Source organism: Microcebus murinus, chromosome 9 (genome assembly GCF_040939455.1).
Source record: "Microcebus murinus isolate Inina chromosome 9, M.murinus_Inina_mat1.0, whole genome shotgun sequence".
Lineage (NCBI taxonomy): Eukaryota > Metazoa > Chordata > Mammalia > Primates > Cheirogaleidae > Microcebus > Microcebus murinus.
Window position 1 is genome coordinate 86,239,736 of NC_134112.1, and position 18,711 is coordinate 86,258,446.

Consider the following 18,711-nt stretch of genomic DNA (forward strand, 5'->3'; position numbering starts at 1 on the left):
AATCTATAGAACTTTTATAAGAAATCATAGAAGAAAAAGTATATGACATGGAATTAGGCAAAAAAAAGTTCTTAAACATATACCAAAAGCATGATCCACTGGATCCTAACAAATTGATACACTGGGCTTGATCAAAATTAATCCTTTTGCTCTGTGAAAGATCTTCTTAAGAGGATACAAAGATAAGCTACAGATAGGAGAAAATATTTGCAATCACATACCTAACAAAGAACTTGTAATAACTCCAGAATAACTCAATAGTAACAAAACAAAGAAGCCAATTTAAAATGGCAATAATCTTGAATACACACTTCACCAAAAAGGATCTATGATGACAAATAAGCACATGAAAATATGTATGACATCATTAGCCATTTAGGAACTGCAATTTAAACCATGAGAAGATACAATTACACACCTATTAGAATTGCTAAAATAAAAAATACTGACAATCCCAACTGCTAACAAGAATTTGGAACAACCAGAACCCTCATACTGCATGTTGTTGATAGGAATGCAAAATGGTATACAATTTTGGAAAGTAACTTGGCATTTTCTTATAAAGTTAAATGTACACTTATATGATCCAGTAATCCCATTCCTAGGTATTTACCCTAGAGAAATGCAAACTTACATTCATATGTAAACATGTACACACAAATGTTCATAGCAGCTCTATCATAACTACCAAAAGCTGGAAACAACCCAATGTTCTTTAACTTGTGAGTGGATAACTGTCCTTTAACTGGTGACTTTTAGTACATCCATACAATGGAATAGTACCCAGCAATAAAAAAGAATGAATATTCATACATGCAATAGCTTAAATAAATCTCAAAAGTATTATACTAAGTCAAAGAAGTTAGTCTAAAAGTGTTACATACTGTATGACTCCATTTATTTGACAGTCTTGAAGAAAAAAATAGTGACAGAAAGCAAATCAAGGGTTGCCCAGGGTTAAAGGTGGCAGGAGGGTGTGACTGCAAAGGGGTAGCATGAGGAGGTTTTTCAGGGGCAATAGAACTGTTCTGTATTCTGATTGTGGCAGTGGTTACACCAATCTGTACATGTGCTGAAATACATAGAATGAAACATAAAAGCATCAATTTATTGTAGGTTAATTAAAAAATAAATTTACCCAAAAAAATATCTTTGTAGATATTGATATCTTTGTAGCATTCTTTCAGGACATCTTTCAAATGGTCTTTCTTATGAAAATAAAGAACCTCTATTCTATTTATGGAGATCTCCAATACTAATATCATTCCTAAATATGTTTGAACCCTTTCCTAGAACTTTTTAAAAATATAAGAACTTATCCCAACAGTAGCAAAAATTAATCAACTGATTTTGAATACATATGTTACATAAAGATAAAAAGTAAATTTTAAATTGCAGGAATTAGAATCTATAGTTTTCAGAAATGTAGATATATCATCCTTCAAATGAATTTTTCCACTGGTCAGAAAATAAAAAGTAGCTCCTGAAGTTTTAGTGAAAATTACAGATTCGCACAACTACTTTTTCATTTTCAATCTTAATTCCTAAAAACGATATAGGTACCAGGACAATGAGTCTCATTTTTATTTGCTTCTTTTCAGTTTTCATTCTCAGCTTGCAAGTTTAATGTTCAGAAGAGCAAAGAAGGAACAGGAAGGGTAGTAATGTGGAAAATGGGAATCAGAAACAGCTTTACCATGGAGGCCACCTTTTCTGGATCTACTCTGGGTAAGACCAAGTGTTCTCATTCTCAGCTCTCAGAGCTTTAAACCAAAGATATTTTTAATGTAAAATTAATACTATAGACAATTTGATAGTGAGCACTTTCTTCCTACTTAAATACATACTGATATTTAATCAATTCTATAAATAGAATGAATAGTTAAACTCCTACTATATAGTATTTCTGTTTCATCATTTCCTTTTGTTTAAAAAGGAAAGCTTTAGTTTGTATACAGAATACTCTAATTAGTTGTATAATAAACTAATCTTTAAATGCTTGTTATTTTTAAGGGTGTTGCTGCAGATTTTTTAAAAAAATGTAAATTCCTAATGATTTCAAGAAAAAGCAATGCACATACCTAAAATACATGGTAGAAACGGGGAGTTTTTTGGATTTGCTATTTGCAAGGCAAACCAGACAGCTTTTTTGTCAATTTATGTTTAAATGGAAGCACTTGGTTCCCTGAACAAAAAATAAAAGTGTCTCATTTAAGTAGTCTCATTTAAGAAATCTTTTAGTCACATCTAACATATCACTGTTCGGATATATGGATATATAATACTGCATATTAAGATAATTGTCACATTGTCAGAAAATGTATCAACTCAAAGGAAAGTGCTAGAAACCCATATATGTAATTTCCAGCCAGTTTTAAAACACCTTGAAACTGATGTAACATTATTCATGATGAAGAAAACATTTTCTCATAAAATCGTTTTTCTCAAAGCGATTGTTAGGGCTATGTATAACTGGTAACCAAATATTCCATAACTGTCTTATTGAATCTTCTTCTGCCTTACAACATAGACTAATCTGTGTTGAGTCAGCTTTGGTCCAGTTGGTGGAAAAGGGAAAGCAATAAGCTGTACAATGACCTGCCCCAGAGAAGAAAATCCAAAGGACAGAATATGGAATCATATTAATGTTTTGTTTATACTCTCTGTTTTGCAATTTAGGCCTACCTGCTAAGAAAAAATTAACTCATCCTCAAGGGTGGATAAACTTATTGATGTTTTAGGTAATAAACGAGGCACTCATTTCAACACAAAAGACTTGGAGTCAATGGGATACCATTTTTGTGATTCTCTCTTGGACTATTGTGACCCTGACCGCACCAAGGTAAGTAAAGTCCATTTGGTAATTCCATCAGATTCCAGCCTATCAAATAAACATAACCTGCTTGTGGGCCTATGGCAGTTTTTCCTGTTAATCTCCTAACAGAGTTCTTGCTTTTGGGTACTTAATGTCCCAATACCTATTGTACTAGGTGTCTATAAATATTCAAATAGCTTAATTAAGAAATAAAGTTATTTTATAATGAACTCATTTATCATTTTCCCCTAGTATTATCAGTGCCTCAAAGAATTAGAAGAAATGGAAAAACATTTAAGCTTGGAAAAAGTCTTTGATGATTCAGATACTTCTTTGGTAGAAATTACATTGGATCCAGAGTCTAGGTAACTCAAGGCTAGTGAAGTAATGCAATTTGTTGTGCTGTTTTACTATGCTCTTTATAATAATAAGATATTATCGTCAATTCTCAACTGAAAATCCCGACTATAAGTGGGGAAAAAATTTCCCATGCACATTATTTTGGCCAGACTTCAAGAGTTCATTTAATTTATTCTTTTATTCAAATAATATGAGCATTACTGTGTATAGTGTACTAATTGCATATAAAAGACATAACCAAATTGTTTTTTATTTGCTTTTGTTTTTGTTTCCCTCTCTTTTTTTTAATAGACTTTAGTTTTTAAGAGACTTTAGTTTTAAAGCAGTTTTAGGTTCACAGCAAAACTGAGTGGAAAGTACAGAGATTTCCAATATATCCCTTAACCCCACACATGCATAGTATTCCCATCATCAACACTTCCTACCGGATTGGTACATATGTTACAATTAATGAGTCTACATGGACACATCATTGTCAGTCAAAGTTCAAAATATACAAAGGGTTCACTCTATTTTTCTTTTCTTTTCTTTTCTTTTTTTTTTTTTTTTTGTCACAGAGTCTCACTCTGTGGCCCAGGGTAGAGTGCAGTGGCATCATCATAGCTCCCTACAACCTCAAACTTCTGGTCTCAAGTGATCCTCTTTCCTCAGCATCCCCAGTACCTGGGACTACAGGCATGCTCCATGACACCCGGCTAATTTTTCTATTCATAGTAGAGACAGGGTCTCTATCTTGCTCAGGCTGGTTTTGAACTCTTTAGCTCAAGCAATCCTGCTGCCTCAGCTTCCCAAAGTGCTAGGATTACAGGCGTGAGCCACCACGCCCTGCCACAGGGTTCACTCTTGGTGTTGTATATTCTATGGGTTTGGACAAATGTATAATGACATGTATCCACATTTAAAGTATCTATCATACAGAGTATTTTCACTGTATGAATTCACCCTAAGAATTCATTTATTCATCCCTGCCTCTCCCCTAACTCCTGATAACCACAGATCTTTTTAACTGTCTGCATAGTTTTGCCTTTTTCAGAATGTCAAATAGTTGGAATCATATAGTATGTAGCTTTTTCAGATTGGCTTCTTTCACTTAGGAATATGCATTTAAGTCTCCGCCATGTCTTTTCATGGCTTTATAGCTCATTTCTTTTTAGCATTGAGTAATATTCCACTGTCTGAATGCACTACAGCTTATTTATCCATTCACCCATTGAAGGGTATCTTGGTTGCTTCCAAGTGTTGGCAATTGTGAATAAATCTGCTATAAATAACCGTGTGCAGGTTTTTGTGTAGACGTAAGTTTTTGACTCCTTTGGGTAGATACCTAGGAGCATGATTGCTAGATCATAAGATAAGAGTATGTTTAGTGTTTTTTTCCCCAGCATTGCAGTAGATTGTTATTTATTTTGTTTTATTTTTATTTTATTGTGGTAAGAATACTTAGTATAAAATCTACCCCCTTAAAATTTTAAGTGTACAATATATTATATATACAAAGTTATAGAGCAGATCTCTAGAGTTTATTCATCTTGCCTAACTGAAATACTATATCCATAATTAGAAATTTCCCCCACCACCTCAACCTCTAGAAACCAGCATTCCACTCTTTTATTTTATGGATTTGACTATTTTAGATACTTCACATAAGTGGAATCATGCAGTTTTTGTCTTTCTGTGACTGGCTTATTTCACTAAGCAAAATGTCTCCTAGGCTCATCCACGTTGTTGCATATTGCAGAATTTTCTTCTTTTTTAATGCCGAATAGTATTCCATTGTATGTAGAAAGGTCATTGTCTTTATCCTTTCATCCATTGGTGAATATTAAGATTGTCTCCATATCTTGGCTATTGGGAATAGTCCTGCAATAAACGTAGAAGTGCTAATGCCTCTTCAGAATCTAGATTTCAATTTTGGAGGGTAAATACCCAGAAGTAGCATTGCTGGATCATATGATAGTTCTATTTGTAGTTTTTTGAGGAACTTTTATACTGTTTTCAATAGCAGCTGCCCCATTTTTCATTCTCTCAATAGTGTACAGGGGTTTCAATTTCTTAGCATCCTCCCCAATACTTGCTATCTTTTTTTTTTTTTATAATGGCCATTCTGACACATATAAGGTGATGTTTCATTGTGGTTTTGATTTGCATTTTCCTGATGTTTAATGATGTTGAGCACCTTTTCATACACCTGTTGCCCATTTTTATGTCTTCCTTAGAGAAATATCTATTCAAGTATTTAGCCCATTTTTAAATTGGGTTATTGGTTTTTTGTTGTTGTTTTGCTGTTAAGTTATGGGAGTTCCTTATATATTTTGGAGATTAATCCCTTATATATGGCTTGCAAATATTTTCTCCCATTACATAGGCTGTCTTTTCACTCTATTAGAAACACAGTTGGTTTTTACATGTAGATTTTGTAACCTGCAACTCTGCTGAATTTGTTTATTACTTCTTTAGGGGTTCCTGTGTATCTATATATATAAGATCATGTTTCTGTAAACAAGGACAATTTTACTTCTTTCTTTCCAATGTGGAAATTTTAATTCTTTTTCTTGTCTAATTGCTCTGGTTTGGATTTTCAGTACTATGTTGAATAGAAGTGGGGAGAGTAGCTATCCTTGCCTTGTTTCTAATCTTAGAGTAAAAGCTTTCAGTTTTTCACCATTAAGTATGCTGTGGGCTTTTCATATGAAGCCTTTATTATGTTGAAGTACTTTCCTTCTATTCCTAGTTTTTGAGAGTTTTTATCACAAAAGGATGTTGAGTTTTGTCAATTGCTTTTTCTGCGTCTATTGAGATCATGGATCTTTACCCTTTATTGTGTTTACGTGGTATATCACACTAATTAATGTTCATATGTTGGACTATCATTGTATCCCAGGGATAAATCCCTATTGGTCATGATGGATGATCCTTTCAATGTGCTGTTGGATTCAGATTTCCAGTATTTGTTGAGGATTTTTGCATCTATCTTTATCCAGGGATATTGGCCTCTGGCTTTTTTTCCTGTAGTATCTTTGTCTAGATCTTTGGTATCAGTTTAATGTGGGTCTCATAAAATGAATTAAAAGTTCTCTCCTCTTTGATTTTTTGGGAGCATTTGAGAAGAACTGGCATAAATTCTTCTTTAAACATTTAATAGAATTTAATAGACCAGCAAAGCCATCTGGGCTTGGGCTTTTCTTTGTTGGGAGATTTTTGATTACTGATTCAATCTCCATACTAGTTATAGATCTGTTTGACTTTCTATTTCTTCTTAAATTAGTCTTGGTAGTGTGTATGTTTCTAGAAATGTATCCATTTCTTTCAGATTATTCAGATTGTTGGTGTACAACTTTTCATAATTGTATCTTGTGATTCTTTTTATTTCTGTGGTATCAGTTGTGAAGTTCCCTCTTTCATTTCTGATTTGAGTCTTTATTTTTTCTTAATTAGTTTAGCTAAGAACTTATTGATTTTATCTTTTCAAAAAGCCAAATTTTAGTTTCATTGATTTTTTCTTTTTTTTCTATTTTCTGTCTCATTTATTTCTGTTTTAATCTTTATTATTTCCTTCCCTCTGCTAATTTTGGGCTTAATTTGTTCTTTTCTAGGTCCTTGAGGTGTTTGATATTTTTATTCTTTTTAAAATACAGACATCAGCCGAGCGCGGTGGCTCATGCCTGTAATCCTAGCACTCTGGGAGGCCGAGGTGGGCGGATTGCTCGAGGTCAGGAGTTCGAAACCAGCCTGAGCAAGAGCGAGACCCCGTCTCTACTATAAATAGAAAGAAATTAATTGGCCAACTAATATTTATAGAAAAAATTAGCCAGGCATGGTGACACATGCCTATAGTCCCAGCTACTTGGGAGGCAGAAGGATTGCTTGAGCCCAGGAGTTTGAGGTTGCTGTGAGCTAGGCTGATGCCACGGCACTCATTCTAGCCAGGGCAACAAAGCGAGACTCTGTCTCAAAATAAAATAAATAAAATAAAATAAAATGTAGACATGTATCACAATAAATTTCCCTGTTAATACTGCTTTTACTGTATCCCATAAATTTTGGTATGTTGTTTTCATTTTTGCTTGTCTCAAAGTATTTTTTTAATTTTCTTTTTGATTTCTTCTTTGACCCAATGGTTGTTCAATTTCGTTGGGTCTGTTTAATTTCAACATACTAATATTTGTGAATGTTCCAGTTTTCCCTCTGCTATTGATTTCTAGTTCCACTCCACTGTGGTCAGTAATAACACTTAGTATGATTTCAGTTTTCAGAGCTAGGAAACCCCCCAGATATATCATTTATTCATTCACTTATTAACAAATAGTATTGAATACCTATTATGTGCCAGGCACTATTTCCGCTCTGGTCATAGAGCAGTGACCCAGACAGAAAAAACTCCTACTTTTCTAGAGCTAACATTCCATTAACACATTCCCAAACCTTTGTATCTCTCAACACATTCAACAAAAACCTCTATTTCTAAGATGTCTGGAACTACCACACATAACCCACCTCTGTAAAACTTCTTCTTATAATTAGAACTTTTCAACCATCCAAATAAAATAATAAAGTAAAAGCAAAAGTTGAAATTTTAAGATGCCAGCAAAACATTATATAAGCTAAAACTATTAATTTGTTGTAGTAGCCGAGGCTCTGACAGTTCAGAATCCAATGACTCTCCGACTTATCTTCCTAACTTAGCTTCTCAGGTATGATTAAATATTTTTGCTTATGGTATGAATATGCTAATAGGTACTTATTGTGACAAACAAGCAGTCAAAAATATGTTTACAGATGTATATTTATTGTATTGTAATAGTTGTTATTTTCTGAGTATGTACATATCTTTAAATCATAGAATTTTCTAACCTTTGGGTTTTTTACTCTAACACCTTTACTTCATAGATGAAAATGCCTAAGACTCAGAGAGATTAAATTACCTCTCAAAAGCCACACCACTTGTGTAGCACAGAGGTGGTTGCCTAACATATATCACCTGATTGTTAGCGCAATATTCATTTATATATCTATCACTCAATTATATATTGAGCTCCAACTGTATATCAGGTACTATCTAGGTACTGGGGATAGAACAGTGAAGAAAAATGAAACAAAAGCTTGTATTCTAGTTGGGGAGATACACAATAAACAAGATAAAGAGGTAAAATGCATGATGTGTTAAATGGGGATAAGTGCCTAAGGGGCTCCAATTAGAACTGGGGAATCTCAAGATAGTTTCATGTATGTATATATACTGTCTTTGATGCATTGATTAAATATTGATTTTAAATATGATTCTTTTACCCAGATGAAAACCAGGAAAAGATATCTTAAAACAAAGAAGGAAAGGAATTCTACCATAGTAAAGCACTATGATGCCAGAGAAGAGCAAGAGGTAAATCTTCATTTATTGGGTTGTTAATAGTTTTTGAAAAATAATGAATGTAAGAGAATAGCAAGTTATTTTCTCTTACACCCTTATATCCTAATTTTTCCCCAGGAAAAATTAATGATTAAAATTTAGCTCATATTATTTACTGTTTATAAAAACACAAAAGGTCCTTGACAGATGAGAGGTGGACTTATTAAGGTGACATATTTAAGTTTCATTTATACCTACTTTACTCTAAAATGTATTTGAAGAAGCTTACAAAGATTTTATATGTTTTCACCCATTTTACACTCTTATGTTCCTGTATCTTTATTCTTATTTAAGTAAGTGAGATTACATGCATATCTTTTATTGTCTCTTTCTCATCATAAATAAGTTTTATGTGGCCTGGAAAATTTTTTAACTCCCTTTAGTGCCAAAATATAATATTAGTATTTTCTTCATTGATGCAAAAGAAAAATATTGTTGTGAAAGATATTGGAAGATTCTGATTTATGAGATATTTTTGGCCATTCTAAACCTATAAGGATAAAATGGGAAATGTTTGTTGAAAATCCACAATACCATAAACAATATAGGAAATATACCTTGTTTCCATGTTGATAATATAGCATTGTTTTACTTCTGATTCTGTGTTCCATTAGGTGTATGACAGAGAATCTTTACTACAAAAACACATAGAATCAAATTCTGATGTGAAAGGTAATGTTCCTGCTACTATCTTCTCATAAACAATTAATTTGTTTACTCAGCAAACATTCTTTTTTGTGCCACAACCTGGAGGTTGCGGTTATGCTTGGTGCTAGGGATATTAAAGAAGTGTCATATATATATATACATTTCTTCCCTGGAGGAGCTCATCTCTTAATCATAAAATAAAAACAAGCAAATGAGTTAAGCACAGTGCTACAGACGCAATGCCAGCAATCTGTTTAAGGGGTCCCAGGGAGCACAGAAAAAAGAGTGATCAATTACATTGGAGGGAGACAGGTGCATGTATAATATCTGAGGGATATCCCCAAGGTTTCGAAAGGTTTTTCCCCAAACAGAGTATAGGGATTTTATGTTTTAAAAAATGTCTTATTCCTCTCCTTCCATAATTTGAGGATGAGCCCAGAAGAGAAATTAATTTATGGACTCTTCATAGGCTTCTGTTGCAACCTAAGTTGATGTAAATCTTTGACTCTCTAGCATCTCTGGTATTTTTTCCTTAATTTCTATACCTTATCTTTAGTTGAGGCACTTTGGGAAAAAAAGCACATAATTTAAGCAATATTTTATCTAAAATAATTGTATGTATATATGTAGTAATTTATTATACATTTATACTATACCTACTTCCCAAAAGGATTAGAGGTAACCAAATTTTAAAAAATATATATAAACATCTATAAATCTATTTGATTTATGATATAGCAGAACAATTAAAAATAAAAATGGAGATAAGAACTACATCAAGAACAGAGAAGCATAGCATTATAATTATGATGGTTATTTCATTTGAACTTTATTCTTTCTGATTGTGATCGGCCAAGCAATTCAGCTGCTTTTTATATGTAACTTTTATATATTCTTTTGTTGAAAATTTAATTTCAAAAATTAGAAATAAAGATAAGCAAAAGAAAGTAAAAATCACATTTCAGAATATTTATTTAAGACTTTTTCCTGTGTCTATACATATACAACTCATGTTAATGAATCATATAATCTTCATGTTATTTTGCAACCTACTTTTTAAAAAAATTTTTTAAATTATAGTATATTATAATGTAAACCCCTTTGCATGTGAGTAAATGGCAGCAAAGTATTCCATTCTATTAGTGAATCTTTATCTAGCCACCCCTATTGTTAAATTTTTTTTGTTCCAATATTTTTCTATTGTAAACAGCAGTGAAAACCTTATAACTCTCTATTTGTATGTATTCTTAATTATTTCCTTATAATAAATTCCTAGAAAAGGAATTGTAGGCCCAAAAGGTATGAACATTTAAAATGCAACAAAAATTCATGAGATGTGAATACTGCTTATATTAATTTCATTGAGGTAAACTACTGCTTATACATTACTTAGTAGCATTTTTACTTTGAAAAAAGATTAAAAATATGGAATATAAATGAGTCAATGAATTATTTTCATGGTGCTATGATCTTTTACTATCCCCTCTAGATACAAGGCCAAAGGAAGCAGATGATTATATGGTTGATTATTTTAGAAGACAGTTGACTGATCAAGGTTTGGGTGAGTAAAATATGAACATAGACAGTAATGAATGGTCACCTATGATATGTTATTTTTCTCTCTAGCTCTAGAAATACATAGGGAAAATAAGTAGATATCATTGTACGTCAATTTGCATTTTTGTAATTTTACCCAGTCAAAAAAAAAACAAAACCCAAACAATATTCATCTAATTGTCTAATCTTTTCATTCCCATCTCACCAAATCTTAGAGCAGAGAAAGACCTTTAAAGTACTCTAGTGTCACCTCCTACTCATGAGAGCAGCGGTTCCCAACCTTTTTGGCACCAGGGACTGGTTTCATGAAGAAAATTTTTCCACAAAAGGTAGGGAGGGGCGCGCAGGTTTAGGGCGGGAGAGCTCTGCAGCTCAGTCCCTAACAGGCCACAGACTGGGGGTTGGGGACCACAGCATTAGAGGATTCAGGCTCAGTTTTAGTGGACACGAGAATTACCTAAGGAATTTATGAAAACCTCAGCTTCTGACTGAGTAGGTCTTAGTGTCACTCCTTGAATTTGCATTTTTATAAGGCACCTCAGGTAATTTTGATATCGGTGATCTGCAGACCACAATTTGCAACTTACCACTTTGAGGGCTACAATGAGAACTGGTCAGAGGCCAAACAGTTGGGAGCTAGCCCATCTAACCCCTTTTCATCCTGAATAGCTTCCTCATACAATTTTTCTTTCAATAATGGTCTGTTTCTTCAAAAGACTTTTTGTTTTTATCATTTTTAATAACACATAATAGTTGTACATAATTATGGGGTACAGTGTGATATTTTGACACATATATATTAATATAATGTGTAATGATCAAATCAGGGAAATTAGTTCACTTAACTATCTCTAATGATTCTTTGTATTTCTGTGGTATCAGCTGTAATGTCTTCTTTTTCATTTCTGATTTTATTTATTTGGGTCTTTCTCTTTTTTCCTTGGTTAGTCTAGGTAATGGTTTATCAATTTTATCTTTTCAAAGACCAACTTTTTGGTTTTGTTTGTTTAGACTCAATTTCATTTATTTCTACTGTGATCTTTACTATCTCTTTTCTTCTACTAATTTTGGATTTGGTTTGCTTTTGCTTTTCTAGTTCCTTGAGATGCATCCTTAGGTTGTTTATTTGACTCTTTCTACTTTTTTGATGGAGCCATTTATTGCTATAATGCTTTTGCTGTATCCCATGGGTTTTGGTAAGTTGTGTTTCTACTTACATTTGTTTTAAGAAATTGTTTAAATTTCCTTCTTAATTTCTTCATTGAATTATTGGTCATTCATAAGCATGTTGCTTAATTTCCATGTTTCCAAATTTACATAATTTTGAAAGTTCTTCTTGTTATTGATTTCTAGAAAAGATACTTCATATTATTTCAAGGCCTTTAAATTTGTTGAGAATTGTTTCATGGCATAACATGTGATCTGTCCTGGAGAATGTTCCATGTATTGATGAAAAGAATGTGTATTGTGCAGCTGTTGGATGAAATATTCTGTGAATGTTAGGTCCATTTGGTCTAAAGTACAGTTTAAGTCCAATTTTTTTTTTTTTATTTTCTGTCTAGATGATCTGTCTGATGGTGACAGTGGGGTGTTAAAGTCCCCAACTATTATTGTATTAGTTTGTATCTCCCTTTAGATCTAATAATGTTTGCTTTACATATCTAGATGCTTCACTATTGCATATGGGTATATCTATATTTATAATTGTTATATCTTCTTGCTGAATTGATCCCTTTATAATTATATATTGACTTTCTTTGTCTCTTTCTACAGTTTTTGAGTTAAAGTCTGTGTATTTGATATAACTATAGCAATGTCTGCTCACTTTTGGTTTCTGTTTGTGTGGAATGTTTTTCCCAAACCTTCACTTTCAATCTTTGTGTCATTACAGTAAAGTAAATTTCTTGTAGGTAGCATATAGTTTGGTTATTTTTTTATCCATTCAGCCAGTCTATATCTTTTAAGTGAATAATTTAATTTGTTTATACTCAAGGTTATTGTTGATAGGCAAGGATATATAGCCATCATTTTGTTAATTGTTTTCTGGTTGTTTATTATATATTTTTTTCCTCTCTTATTGTTTATCATTGCAGTATAGTGGTCTTCTGCAGTGATAAGTTGTGATTCTTTTCTCTTTGTGTATCTTCTCTACTAGTGAGTTTTATACTTGTATGTGTTATTGTAATAGTGATTATCATGCTTCTGCTTTCATATATTGGATTTTCTTGAGCATTTCTTGTAAGGCCAGTCTAGTGGTAATGAATCCCCTCAGTTTTTGCCTATCTGTGAATTTCTGCCTCATTTCTGAAGGATAGCTTTGTTAGGTATAATATTTTTGACACTTTGAATATATTATCCCATTCTCTGCTTGCCTGTAAGGTTTCTATAGAGAAATCTACTGTTAGACTAATTACAATTCCCTTATATGTGACTTGACAGTTTTCTTTTGCTGTTTTTAGAATTATGTCTTTGTCTTTGACTTTTGGCAATTCAATTATACTATGCCTCAGGAAGGATGTTTTTGGTTGATTCTATTTAGGAGCCTTTGAGCTTTCTGGCTGTGGATGTGCATATCTCTCCCCAGACTTGGGAAGTTTTCAGCTATTATTTCATTAGATAGGTTTTCTATACCTTGCCATTCCCTTCCCCTTCTGAAAGTCCCATAATGTGAGTATTTCTTGGCCAGGCACAGTGGTTCATGCCTATAATACCAGTGTTTTGGGAGTCCTAGGTGGAACTATTGTTTGAGGCCAGAAGTTTGGGACCAGCCCATGACCCCCTATTTGGGTTTTGCTGGAGCGGCTCACAGAACTCCTGCATACACTTACTTATATTTACTGAATTATTATAAAGATATGGATGAAGAGATATGTAGGGTGAGGTCTGGTGGAAGGAGCATGGAGCTTCTATGCCCTCCCTGGGTGCACCACTCTCCAGGAACCTTCACATGTTCAGCTATACGGAGGCTCTCTGAACCCTGTCCTTTTGGGTTTTTATGGAGACTTCACTACATAGACATGATTGACAACCATGTAGAAATGTGATTGAACAAAAAGCTAATGATCTAAACTCAGCAAGGCCTATGTATTCAGATTCTTCCTGGCCTCTCTGTGTAACATTCCTTCCTCCAGTATATGGGACAGGACCTTCTGTGGAATGAGGGTCTTTTGACCCATAATCAGATTAGAGTCCTGCCTTGGGCAGGTGAAAGGAGGACAGGAGAAGATCAAAGATTCTGTTTCTTGAGAGCTTCTCCTGAGGCCTAAAGTACCCTGACATTATAACTAGGGCTATGGGAGTTATGAGCCAGAAACTGTGGATGAAAGCTAAAATATATATATGTTGTGAAATATAGACATATAGATCACAAAACCACAGGGATGAAAATAACTCATTCACAATGTTTTGACTTCTGTCATTTCCTTCAATATTTAGTCTCCCCTTTTCAGTCAAAAGAAAATTCTATTTGATAGAAAAGATAGAAGTAATTTAAAATCTGAGGAATTCTGCTTTGTCATCCATAAGCATAAAATAATCCCAGAATTATAAATCTAAACATTCCTTGATATATTTTCATTCTGAATATAGCTAAGTAAAACTTTTGTTGTTAATATTTTTTTCAAATCATAGTTCATTTGAGGGTTAACCATCCTAACACTATTCTGTTTCACTTTCTTATATTCGATCTTTGTTACATAATCTCCTTTCTATCATTGTGCATGTTCTTTTAAAATCCAATGCTTATCTGATTCCCAGAGGTCCCAAATTGTAATAGTGCTAGATACTGGGGTACAATGATATATAAAATATAGTCTATTCTCAAGAAGCCAAGAAGGTGACAAGTAAATTGACAAAAGCAATATAATGGGATGAATGCCACTTAGCGTGTTATGAGATTACATAGGAGTTAGTTAGGGGTAGGGATGAATCAGAGAAGATTTTTCAGAAAAGGTAATTAATTATTAAGATTCTAGGAGCCATATAAATAGAACTTTTTTTTTACCAAGTTCTGTATCTATTAAGAATTAAGACAAAAGAGTAAGACAAAATACAAGAAAACCAAATTCAGCAATATATAAAAAGGATTATACACCATAACCAAGTAGCATTTATCTCAGAAATGTAAGGTTGGTTTAACATATGAGATTATGAAAATTAAACAAAATAATACACCATATTAATAGAATTAAAAGGAAAAAAGTGATCATCTCAATAGATGCAGAAAAAGCATTTGACAAAACCCAACATCCTTTCATGATTAAAAAAGAAAACACTCAAAAAATTACAAATAAATGGAATCTTCCCCCACCTATAAAAGGCCATCTTTGAAAATCCCACAACTAAGTCTTGGTGGTGCAAGACTAAATGCTTTTTTCTCTAAGATCAGGAATAAGAAAGGGATATCCACCCTCAACACTTCTATTCAACATTATAATGGAGGTTCAGGCAGGAAAACTAGGCAAGAATTAAAAATTAAGGAATCCAATTTCTCTATTTCTCTATTTGCAGAACACTTGATCTTGATCTTCTATATAGAAAATCTTTGGGAATTCCCTAAAATAAAAAACCTATTAGAGCTAATAAATGATTTCAGCAAGGCTACAGAATAAAAGATAAGTAGACAAAAATCAATTGTGATTGATGACATATATGATATGTGAATTACATCTCAATAAATCTGTTATAAAAATTAATTATATTTTTTATATGCTAGCAATGAACATTCTTAAAATGATATTCAGAAAACAATTCCATTTAAATCAAAAAGAATAAAATACATAGGAATAAATTTAACAAAAGGAGTTCAAGACTTGTACACTGAAAACTACAAAATACAGTTGAAATATATTTAAAAAGCTCTAAATAAGTGCAAAATATTCCCATGTTCATGGATCAGAAGACTTAATATTGGTAAGATGGAATGTTCCCCAAATTGGCAGATTCAGTGCAATTCCAGTCAAAACCTCAGTTACTTTTTATGCAGAAACTAGCAAACTGAACCTGCAATTCATATGGAAATGCAGGGGACTCAGAAGAACCAAAAGTACTTTGAAAAAGACAAACAAAGTTTGAGAACTCACACTTCCTGATTTCAAAAGTGACTGCCAACCTACAGTAATCAAGACAGTGTGGTACTGGCACAAGGGTAAATATATAAATCAATGAAACAGGATTGAAAAAACAGAAATAAACTCTTACATTTACTGTAAATTGATTTTCCACAAAGGTGCCAAGACAATTTGATGGGGAAAAATAGTCTTTTCAACAAATGCTACCAGGATGACTGGATATCCACATGCAAAAGAATGAAATTGGACTTGTTCCTGCACCACACACTAAAAATAATTCAAAATGGATCATAGGCCCAAATGTAAGAGCTAAAACTACTCTTAGAAAAAAACAGAGACTTACTATTCAAACACAGCAAGGGGACTTCTGGTTTTAGCTCCAACATGAGTAAAGCTTGAAAGTCATAATTTCTATCCTTACAACAAGAAAAAGCTGAACAAACTAAAAATCAACAACTTTTTGGATCCATCAGAGAACTGAGTCTGCTGGCTAAAACACCACCCTAAAATCTGAAGAAGCAGATGAATCCACAAAGTCAGAGCTAAACCTGAAGCAGAAGCTGCTAGAGTCATAAACTGGTAGGAACACTTAAACAGTAATTTTAACAAATTGCTGGAGGCTATGTGCACTAGCTTGAAAGTGAGCAACTCCTGGGGACCATAGTCTTAGGGGGAGCATCACACTTTTGTGATTTTTTACCTCCAAGAACCTCACCAGATTCTCAAAGTAAAGAGCTTAGAACAATCTCCTAGTGGCTCTGGCAGGGGGAGAGGAAGAATAAACATTGTGAAATACACCTAGGACATACTCTATAATAAAGGCCTACTCTCCAGGATGTCAACTCAAAAAGGAGAAAATCAATAGGTCAGAGAAAAATGAATCATTTATTCAGAAATAGGAGTTGCAACCTGGGAGTAGTCAGAGACTATACCACACGAGAGGGGTAAGAGGGCTTACATTCATATCAATTTGTTCAGATTACATAAATTGTTTGTCTGATTATTTCATTAGTTGATCAAACAAGTTTTTACTCATTAGAAGAATGGTGCATTTTCATCAGTTGGCAAGGAAAAGCTATATACAGAATGTTCTTAAAGACTGGGATCAGTTTCCTTGCATTGTTGAGAGCACAGATGTTTGTAAAAGAATGTGGTTTTCATAGTTCCTTTGTGGGTCTCAAAGTTCAACAGCAGTTCAATATCAAGTCAGTAGCCAAAATGGAGTCACTAATGTCAATTAAGCCTGAAACGTTGCTAAGCTCACAAGAAGAAAAGGCATTACCAGAGTCTTATCCCATCTGGAGAAGAGTATTTCTCCAACTCTAGCCTCCTCTAGCCTTCCTGTCTCACTGAGGGGCCAGGGGAAGAAAAGCTAAGAAATACTTATTAAGGTCACAGCCCAGGGACACAGGCCTACTAAAAGATTTAAGTAAACTTATAAAATGCTTCCTCTCCCCTATGCCTTACCACCACACCAACATGGCTCCAATATAATAACAGTGTTTTACTACTGAAAGCTGTAAGAAAGACAAAGATTCTGTCTGATAAGTAGTTCTTAGGGAACCCCAAAGACAACAGGAGAGACAAAATCAAATCCTAAAGGAATTTTAAGCCACTGGTCCCAGTGACTATAACAAACATTAAGCACAGTCCAAATTCTTGTTAGATTAATGTAAAGCCCCACACTAAGACCTATTAACAGTGAGTTCCTGTTACTCACTGTTCTGTGCCTAACAAAAAAATTATAAGGTATTTTAAAAAGCAAGAAAGAACAAATCCCATTTGCCATCTTTGCTTTTAGTCCCCCCAAAACAGAGACTGGAAGCAACACTTTTTTACATCAAATAGATACAGCATAGATTATCTACTTTTCTTAGTCAACTGTCATTGTTTTTTCCCCTTGACTGCTGATGTTGGCAACCGTGATTTGCTGTTCTCAATAATGTAGCATCCAGTAGTGCAACTTAAGTGTGTTGCAATCCAGAGCGTTAGAAATTCATCTTTGAACCTGTGAATTAACAGGTTGGGCCTTGTATCAAGATGGTGCTAGTTTAATTTTAATGTTGTGACTATTGAGACCATGTTTTCTAAGAGTTCAGGTAAGGAAAAGGGAATGAGTATAATACCAATGCCGCATACCCAGATACCACCAAAAAAGAAAGAGAGAAAGAGAGGAAGGAAGGAAGAAAGGGAGGGAGGGAGGGAGGAAGGAGAGAGACTGTGTTACATTTTAATGACAGATGGAAGGGCACATACACTTATTTACGGAGATAAATAACTGAAATAAAGCATCAACGGAAACAGTTTATAACAGTTATAACAGCATAAACGGTTATAAATAACTGAAATGGGGCATATGACACAATATGCAGATTGGGGATTGGGCATCATAAAGGAAAGGAAGTGAAATTATTAATACATATGGAGACTGAATCTCACAAGTCCAGGATGGAGACTGAATCTCACAAGTCCAGCACAGGACAAAGAAATACTTCTATATCAACTGAAAGTTTTTCACCACCCCACAAAACACCAATGCTCAATCAAAAATAATAGCTGGTGAATTCACTTGGGCGTACCACACAAATGCACACTCATTACATAATTCATTCTCTTGACCTCTTGATGAAACAGAGTAAAATTTATGTTTCCTGATTCAGAGGTTTCCAATAAAATATTCTGTGGGTCAACAAAAGAGGTAACTTTGATAACAGAAGTGTTGGCCTCTTACAGAGTAGAGCTCATTTTGTCAGATCTTACAGAATGTTTTCTAAAAGTGTATCAAGTGACACACTGCATCATGCAGCAAAAAACACACTCCCCCTGGGTCGTAGGTACTTTGATTTGAAAAATAGGTG

At 33.6% G+C, this 18,711-nt stretch overlaps 1 protein-coding gene across 1 annotated transcript in view; it reads left to right on the forward strand.

Annotated features, from left to right (window-relative positions):
• The window catches only part of AGBL3 (AGBL carboxypeptidase 3), a 68,798-nt gene that overhangs the window by 33,845 nt on the left and 16,242 nt on the right, over positions 1-18,711 (forward strand). The window contains exons 8-14 of the mRNA XM_076006632.1: positions 1,602-1,728; positions 2,742-2,842; positions 3,068-3,180; positions 7,800-7,866; positions 8,466-8,552; positions 9,194-9,251; positions 10,717-10,788. Of these exons, the coding sequence (XP_075862747.1) occupies positions 1,602-1,728; positions 2,742-2,842; positions 3,068-3,180; positions 7,800-7,866; positions 8,466-8,552; positions 9,194-9,251; positions 10,717-10,788 (625 nt within the window). The remainder of the gene's footprint in view (positions 1-1,601; positions 1,729-2,741; positions 2,843-3,067; positions 3,181-7,799; positions 7,867-8,465; positions 8,553-9,193; positions 9,252-10,716; positions 10,789-18,711) is intronic.